The 9,940-nt window shown below is 37.1% G+C and overlaps 1 protein-coding gene across 1 annotated transcript; it reads left to right on the forward strand.

Moving 5' to 3' along the window:
• The first annotated feature begins 557 nt into the window (after positions 1 to 557).
• SERPINE3 (serpin family E member 3) lies at positions 558 to 9,617 on the forward strand. Its single transcript, XM_053456057.1, has 9 exons — positions 558 to 642; positions 1,835 to 2,116; positions 2,890 to 3,123; positions 5,062 to 5,259; positions 6,742 to 6,940; positions 7,691 to 7,791; positions 7,882 to 7,968; positions 8,445 to 8,528; positions 9,574 to 9,617. Exons 1-9 carry the CDS (start codon positions 558 to 560, stop codon positions 9,615 to 9,617), a joined length of 1,314 nt encoding a protein of 437 aa, XP_053312032.1.
• The last annotated feature ends 323 nt before the right edge of the window (positions 9,618 to 9,940 follow it).

Below are 9,940 nucleotides of genomic sequence, written 5' to 3' on the forward strand. Positions count from 1 at the left end.
GGGGAGATACATGGTTTAATTGATGCCTTTACAGTCTTTTTTTAATGCCCCCCTTAATTTCAATCCATTATCTCCCTGAATTATTTAGTCTTTTATTTAAGATCACCGTGAACGCCATCATCACAAATGCCCCTGGTAGTTTTCCCAACATATTCAAATTGCCCCCAAATGATTACGCGGCACTGTTCCCCGTACCGTCCCTTTCCCTTGCCTGTAGTCACAGAGGTAGAAGTAATGGATAGGAATAACTGATATTACCAGATTGTAGTTAATGCAATGAATACGGTATTGGGTGAGTATTAGTAAATAGAGTGGTTTAAGTCGTTTCTATTTATAGAAATGTATTTTGAATCTAGTCATGTGCAATCCGATCACACAGGGCAATAATAAGTGAATGAATGGAGCTGTGCCTGCATCACTCGGTGTAAGTGTTTGCTTCCCAGGAGTGGATTTGCTAGTTGGTGACCTGCCTCCCAGCCCCGCTCTATATAGAGTCCACAGGAATGTCCAGAGTGGTACAGATTGTGCCAGCAGAGACTGAGGCTCGATGACTTTCTATGCAGTCTCGTGACATAGATCCATTCAACTATACAGCAAAGAAAGACGTATACGGGGAGATACAAGCATCGCAGACCTCCAACCGTGAGTAGCTCTGTTTGGGGTAACCTAATCTCCTGCAAATAGATACATAAATTAAATGTAATGTAAGGAAGTTTTACTTTATGGTGAGGAGGAGTAGATAAGTAGAACATCCTTCCAGCTGACTCCGTAGAGGCTAATACAGTGAGGGAATTTAAACACGCGCGGGATAGGCATAAATCTATCCTCAATCTTAGACAAGACTGAGGACTGATTAATGTCTGATTCTTTACATCAGGAGAAATGGGCTGACTCGATGTGCCAAATGGGTCTTATCTGCCATCAGACTTTGTGTCTCTATGTAAATGCCCTACAGCCACCTCGTCCTGATAGCATTTAATAAATACAAAGTGCCACCCGAAAATGTCATTTTTTTATTAAGATGTACTGTATGCATTAAAAAGTTACTGCATTTTACTTTAACTGCATCACTGCCAGACAAAACTTGTACCGCTAGCAGAAAATACCACATTTTAATGTGCATTAAACTTATGAAAACAAACATTGAGTGCAAAAAAAAATTTTTACGTTTTGGCATGGAACACATAAGCAATTGAGCAAAAATAGGAGTTGTACATGCTATTTGCAGACCGCTGGCAATGCCATGCTAAGCCAATTACAAATAAAAATAACTTGAACAGTTATACTTTACAGAGAGGGTGGTGGATAGGTGGGATAGCCTACTAGCAGAAGTAGTAGATGTAACTACAGTAAGCACACATAGAATGGGCATCCTGACTATACGAAGAAGGCCATTAAACAAATAGTACTTGAGATCTTACAGATGAGCCAAATGCTCTTACCTGCTTTCACATTCTGTTTCTTTCGGTAAAATCGACGTAATTGAAAACTTGATATAAAATACTTTCATTATAGAGACTCTATTGAAAATAACAGGAGTATATAACATATAAAATAGACAATATATTATAATATATATATATATATATATATACACATTATTCATGTATCATATTTAGATCAAAAGAAAAAACACAATAATCCAAGTGAAAAGCAAATAATAAGCATGATAATGAAATATAGATAATAATCTATACAAGAGATACATTTAAGTGAAATAATATAACATAAAACATTTTTTAAATACAAAAAATAAAATTACACGATAATAAAATCTGAAATATAGGACAAGACAAATGTCTGCCCTGTAATTCTACAATTCTTGCTTCTGTAGGTCGGATCATTGCTGCATTCACCATGCCTCCTGTATGTTTAATCCTGTTCCTTGTGGGTTCCTGCTGCCTCGGCAAAGGATGCTGCAATACGTATGATAAACTAAGAGAACTGAACACGGAGTTTGCCATCAGATTGTACCAGAAGCTAGTGGAGACCAAGAACAGGACTAACTTGGTTGTCTCCCCAAGCAGCGTCGCCAGCTCTCTGGGGCTACTACAGTTTGGGGCACAAGGGAATACATTTACTCAGATGGAAAATGCCCTGGGATACGATGTCCATGGTAACAATACATGCTTAGAATTGTGGTATTGTTTTCACACAGTTATTATTGGTCATCAAAAGCTATCCCTTGTCAAGGCTGTCTATACCATATAGCTATGAGTGCAATATACCATCTTTCAGTTACTAGGATGGGTTTACACAGGAAACACAGAAATAAAAACTCATATGACTTCGCTCTAAATTAACATAGGTGAGTGACAACAATGTCCCTGCTTACTGGATGTCCAACATGTCTACAGATATGTAGTCCGTCTAGTCTTCCACTTCCTGCTTGGTGGTTGACCTTGCAGAGTTTTGGTGCTAATGAAGCCCTAGGGTTTCCAAGCCCCCCCCCTTCGCAAACACACTTTAAAATTGCACACAAAACAAATATTTTATAGTCATATGGGGATATTATTTAAATTACCACATATCACCCCAATAAATTTGAATTAGTGGTTACAAGTTACAACAACTGAATCAATATAAGCAATAATCAATAATTGTACTGCTGTAACCCTAACCCAGGATTACTACTCAATGGCACTGATTTATTCAACCAAAAGACATTACCTAAGAATATAAAATGCACCCAGCACCAAGTGAATATACCATTTAACTAGCGATTAAAATGAATGCCTGCATGGCTGGTAATTACAATATTCATTAGCAGCAGAAGTCATCAAAGGGTCCACTGGTGGCCTCTTAGTGATCTCTCACTGGTCTCTTGCAGAACGTCTCATTAGCAATACATTGAGATTTCATATACTTTGATTTTGTGTCCCTCCCCAGATGAAAACGTGCAGAATTTCATGCAGGACATACATACGGAGCTGACCAACTCGAGCCACGATACAGTGATTCACTTGGCATATGCCCTGTTTGTGCAAACAGGAACCCCGCTTTCACCCCGTTTTCTTGAATATGCTGCTCGGTGGGCAAACAGTGGAATCCAACTGGCAAACTTCAGAGAACATAACAGGACTGTGATGCAGATAAATCAATGGGTTACCAGCAAGACAGGGGGTAAGTAATCCACCAATGATAAAGTTACTTGTTTTAAAGTATCGCTAAAATAAAATAACCCATTATAATAATAATAATTATTATTATTTATAAAGCAAAAGGAACTTCAATAGGTCTGGTGTTATTCTTTCCTTGGAATATTTAACCACAAACAAAAATCCCAAAAACGAAGAAGATTTTTATGTTCCTATGGCAACAATGTCTTTTAGCCTCTGGACGCCTTCCGTTTGTGTGCTTTTATTTTACACTCTTTACGTTCAAGATTTTGTGTCATGTGTTTACAGATAATTAAGCTTACCCAGAGAAAATTAATTCTGTTTTATGTGACAAGATTAAATTATTATTTACAGGCAGGATTTGTACATTCAAATCTATTTACAATGGCATTGAAGCTTTAGAAATGTGTTCAACAAATGATACATATATTTTAATTTTCCTGACGTGTACATTTTACCTTTTGGACAAAAACTGAATACTTACGTTGCCAAGTGCTATGTAATATAAACAAGAATACGGCACGCATTAGTCCCTGCAGAATAATTATGACCCATTTACAGTAGAAGAAATTTAAATCTTGAGATTATGAGAAGGGACAGGTTGCCAGCTGGCCTAAATTGAATAAACCAAATTGCACATGGTCTGGAGGTGCAGAAAGCTCACTCTTCTTAAGTATAAATCAGTTAGAATAAATTATAAATTTTCATTTTTTTAAAGGGAACCCTTTGGAATAACATACATAAATTTGTATGATCTTTATCGAAGTTACAATAATGAACAAATGCAATCTGTTTAACTAATACCACAAACTGTTTTATCGTTCTTGCCCATATTGACTACAAATACATCATTCAAACATTAAAAGTTTGGTTTGGAAAAAGTATGTGAACTCTTAAAGTTAATCACTTCAACAAAAGCTAATTGGAGTCAGGATGGATGTCTACTAGCTGAAGTTCAGTAGAAGTTGGGTGATGCAGCACATCAAAGTAAATCTACTCCAGAACGGTCTTTAAAAAAGAAAAGCCACCTTTTGGAGTGGCCCAGACCTCAACCCATTAGAGATGTTGTGGAATGACCTCAAGAGAAACTTTCATGCCAGACATCCTAAGAATATGCTTGAGCTTAAGCAGGTTTGTAAGGAAGAATGGTCTAAAATCCCTTCTGAATGCGGTGCAGGGCTCATCCGCAGCTACTTGTTTGAGGTTATTGCTGCCAAAAGAGGTTTGGCCAGTTATTAAATCCAATTAAATTTACTTACTTTTTCCACCAGCACTCTGAATGTTTAATGGGTTCAATAAATACATGAACGTTTATCATTGTTTGTGTATTATTTGTTAAACACATCGTGTTTGTCTATACTTGTGACTTAGATATAGATCAGATCACATTTTCTGAACAATTGATGGGGGAAAAAAAGGTATTTTTTCTTGCCACTGTATATTGTAATTGGAATCTACTTCGAGCTATCAAAAAATAATCTTACTCTCTCAATCTTAACAGTCTGGTAACTGATTGGTAAATCATGGAAAATAATTCTAGGTTACCTTCTGTAATCTTAGCATTTGTTCAAAATTCTGTTAATGGTTATATTTCCGGCTTTTAAATTGGGAATCTATTTTGGAGGAGTTTAAAATTGTTCATCAAATTCTAGAACTAATTCTAATAGAAAAGCCCCTTATTACTGTTTGGAAAACTTACTACTACTTATTTTAGACTTGCACAGGGACCAAACAAGTAAAATTCTGTGTTTTTCCATTGAACAGTTTTTTTTTACTAATTTCCCAGTGAAGCTAATAATAAATGAGTTATGTAAATAGATTTCCAAATAACATCATTGTCCTATAATGATCCTTTTCATTGTAATAAAGAAATGTTTACAGTTAATGGGAACCACCTATATATTTTGGATACTGTTGTATATAAATCTATTCCCTTCCAAAGGTGGGACACATACCCTGGTGCCAACTGAAGCTTTTGGACCTGGACTTACGCAGATTGCTCTGGTCAGCACCATGTACTTCAAAAGTACGTGGAAAACAAAATTCTCCTTCACGGACACACAGACCTTGCCATTCATCAGCAACGATGGATCTGTGGTTAAAGTTCCCATGATGCATCAAACTGCTGATGTCAACTATGGTAAGACTTTTAACAAATATTTCAGCATTTTAAAGACTAAACTTGAGGGTATAAAGAGAAGCAAAGACACAGATCGACAGAATGAGTACAAAGAAAGTATTTTTATGAGGACATATAGCTGAGAAAGACAAGCACGCAGAAAAGCATCCACAGGCAAATTATACATTTCAGAGGCGAGGGTATCTGGAGTCCATTTTCCTGAAAAACTTACCTTATAAAAAAAAGTGGGATTCACTGCTGTCACCTAAACACTACTACCGTAAAATGAGAAAAAGAACACACCTTCCCTTCCAGATTTCTTCTATTTTTTTGCAAATTTGTCATACTTAAATGTTTCAGCCCTTACAAAAAAATACTGCAGTTTTTCTGAAGTAATACTGCAGTTTTTTGGACATGAAAAAACTGCAATACTGCACTTTTACTGCACATTTACTGCATTTGTACTTCACTGTACTGCAGTATTACTGCACATTTACTGCACTTTTTTTTATATATTGCAAACTTACAGTTGTAGTTCAATGTACTGCAGCTTTATTGCATTTATACTTCCGTACAAAAATAACTGCAGTACAACTGCAGTACAGTGAAGTACAAATGCAGTAAAACTGCAGTAAATGTGCAGTAATACTGCAGTAAAAGTGCAGTATTGCAGTTTTTTCATGTCCAAAAAACTGCAGTATTACTTCAGAAAAAACTGCAGTATTTTTTTCGGAAGGGAGATCATCTAACTAATTTTAATATTAGAAAAAGATAACCCAAATTAACACAAAATGCATTTTTTAAATAATTGCATTTATAGAAGGAAAAAATAGCTATCCGACCCGAAGTAAAAATAAAAAAAAAAAAAAAGTAATCCCCCTTTAGTTACTAAATTAACTATTTAACCAAATGTAATTGAAAATTGAGTTCAATTTCACTAGAGCACCCAGGCGTGATTACTGACGGTCCTGTTGAATCTAAACATCATGTACACAGAACCTGTCTTGCAAAGTGAAGTAGGCTAAAAGGTCTCAAAAATCAGCTCATGATCGTAATCTAAGGAAATTCAAGAAAAGATCAGAAACAAAGTCATTGTTAACTAAGTTGAATGGTCTGAAACAATTAAATGTAACAAATAAGCAAAAACATTTCCACTTAGGGGTGTACTCACTTTTGTTGCCAAGGTTTAGACATTAATGCCTGTGTGTTGAGTTATTTTGAGGGGACAGCAAATTTACACTGTTATACAGGCTGTACACTCACTACCTTACATTGTAGCAGAGTGTCATTTCAGTGTTGTCACATGAAAATAAATAATAAAATATTTACAAAAGTGTGAGGGGTGTACTCACTTTTGTGAGATAGTGTACATGCCCAGTACTTTCATTGGCTGCTATGGAGATACTTTATAACCGGTCACCTTTAATCCATAATCCCCATATTCTTTAATGTTTTTAAAAATACACTGTATCGAACAAAAGCCATTCTTGTATGTGTTTTAAGGTCAGTTTTACACCCCGTCCGCGGAGAGGTATACAGTTGTTGAACTGCCTTACCTTGGGAACACAGTCAGCATGTTTGTTGTGCGTCCAACGGATAAAAATACACAATTGTCGTGCATTGAATCAAACCTGACGTCAAAAAGTATTGCGTTGTGGACTAGCAGCATGAAGCGGATCAAAATGGACATCTTCTTGCCCAGGTAAACTCTCAGATTGGCAGGTATCTGATGTCATTTGGGTGGCCAAACAAGGCATCCTCTTAGATGCCAAATGGACAGAGAAATGGCTGCTCAATAGTCACAGCGATCAACCTGTAGCAACTCAGTAACATTAATAAAACTCTGATTACTGCTTGTAAGTAGGGATTCTTCTTTAGTATTTGAAAGAGGGGGTTATAACAGGTTGGGGGGAGGGTGTTATGTACTATCACGCATTCATTTTATTCTTTTGACATGCTGGAAACCTGATATTACAATCGATCAGCTGCCAGCATGTAGGGATTATTTTTTTGGTTACAAATGAAATTTTTTTTTTTACATTTGTCTCAGTCTGCATAGATAAAACATGTTTACTGTAATATAATGTAGAATATATATTTTAAGAAATAAACTGTACCCTGAATCAGGGTAACAGGAAACAGGAATTATATTAGTGGCCATGGGAAGTGCCGCAAGTGATCAAAATAAGGGCACCATAATTCTGGTCAAGGACACTAGTTCAGTTGTACATGCTGGCTCCTATGGCAGTTCATGCCTGACTTAATGGGAGTTGTAGTCCACAGCAGCTGCCATGTAACATTTAAAAACAGTGTAAGCTCTTTCAGCAGAGTCCTCCTTACCTTATGTTTCTTGTTATGCATGACTTATGTCCTGTTTATCCATTGTACAGCGCTGCAGAATATGCCGATATATATATATATGTCAATGGCTTAACCTTACCTTGGCTTTCAGGTTCAAACTACAAAGCTACAGTGATTTAAGGATGGTTTTGCCATCCCTTGGAGTCTCTGACCTGTTTGATCCAGCAAAAGCTAATTTTAACGGAATTTCAGGTAATTGATTTTCACATTCACTTTTAGATATTTTTGGAAATTGCCACGATAACCAGTAAATTGCATGAGAGCTTGCAACTTATCTTTTAGAACAAGACAGTCTGTACATATCCCAAGCCATCCATAAAGCAGAGATTGAAGTGGCAGAAGGGGGCACGAGGGCATCAGGCGTCACAGGTAAGTGGTAGCGTGTGCTGTGCCATTGTTTGTATTCAGGAGCACATTACGCACCCAATGTCTGAGAACGTTCAAGGTGTGTGCAAGAGCCTCCAGGACCCGCCACCGATTACAAGGCATTAGGTCAGCATTTCATCTATGTTGGGAATCGGCGTTTTTGCTCTGCCCAGCGCCAACCTCAATTCCTGTATATTGGTGGTGGAAGCCCTACTACTGTCTATCATTAACCACAAGGAGCAGGAAGAGAAAACATTCAGGGGACCGGTCCTGAGGACTTCCCAGGTATAGCCCATTAGTCGAAAGACTTTCTGATACAACTACTAGCACGTGTGGTTTTAATTACAGTAATTAAACCGTTAGAGACCCTAGACAAAAACCTCTGACTTGCAGTATGCTTTTAATATTTTAATATCCATGTTACCTTGTTATTTGTATAACCATGACAGCTTCTGCCATTCTTGTTCTTGTTTTACTAGCTATGGTGTTGCTGAAACGATCCAGAATGCCCGTGTTTAAAGCAGACAGGCCATTTTTCTTTTTCTTAAGACAAGCCAGCTCAGGTACTGTATCAACACGCTTTCAATTAACATCGGAGACTCAATAAGAACGCATATCATTTACCTCTGGTATTTTACTAACTGAGTCCACTCGAGTCTGTCTCTATAATTTGGTATTAATGAAGGAGGGAAGAAACTAAATACAGTTAGTGGTGAGACATATTATCTATATATTGCAGCTTTCCTTCCCCAGTCATGGTTTTATTTTCATATATTACCCCCTGGTCTGCAGTTAGAAGATGTTAATTGGGGAAATACAACATAAAACATACCTTTCTTCAGTGTTGCACCAGATTGTACAGTACAGCAGTTAACCCCTTCATGACAAGGGGTTACACCACAAAGACTCAATCTTGTCTGTTTAATCATTCACACACACATGCTAACCCCTTATGCTCACAAACACCTTAGAGCAACACACAGTCTACACTTATGTACACACATGCTAACACCATACACAAATACACACACTTTATGCAGACACTATGCTAATGAAATACTATAACATACACAACACCATACACGCTAATGCAGATGCACATACTATCCACTTACATACACTAATTCTGGCACTACAATACAGTAGACATTACCGATTCTGGCACTATACATTTACACACAGACTCCCCCACTATACATATACATTCATACACAGACCGACTCCCCCACTATACATATACATTCATACACAGACCGACTCCACTATACATATACATTCATACACAGACCGACTCCCCCACTATACATATACATTCATACACACTGACTCAGACATAACAGTATAAACACACACTCACAGATTAACTCCAGCGCCATACATATGCACTGACGCTACGGTGTATACACATACATACACTTACACCCCCCAACTCAGAGACCTGCCACAATGCTGCCTATCTTCTGCCATTGTGAATCCAGCCCCCTATGCTTTTCTGTGAGGGGGTGGTGAAACGGGGTCACTTGTTATGGTTTCTAGTCAAGCCCTGACTTTAGCGATCAATATGATTTCTCTGTTCCCATTTATTGATTTATTTTATTTACTTTACAGGTTCTGTACTGTTTATTGGAAGAGTTACCAATCCATTAGATTAAATCTTAGCAGCGATTCCCCTGGTAGGGACCTGGAATGATCATCAGTACAGAAGTATATTTATTATAACCTGCGTATGGACTATAAAAGGAGGGGTAATGCTATATGATGCATCCTCTTCAAAGTCTTTTGTTGTACAGATGTGTTAATGAAATACTTTTTACATATTAAATGAGTGGCGCTTTTTTATATCGCTTGAAGTCTGAATTTGTTCAAGTACAAAGTTACACTCTGTTTTTAAGTCTTGTTTTAAATTGAGATCAAGTAATGACAAATTATATTAATTCCCAAAATAACCTACTGAGTACACATTCTACATAAGTAT

This window comes from Spea bombifrons, chromosome 2 (assembly GCF_027358695.1).
Source record: "Spea bombifrons isolate aSpeBom1 chromosome 2, aSpeBom1.2.pri, whole genome shotgun sequence".
NCBI lineage: Eukaryota > Metazoa > Chordata > Amphibia > Anura > Pelobatidae > Spea > Spea bombifrons.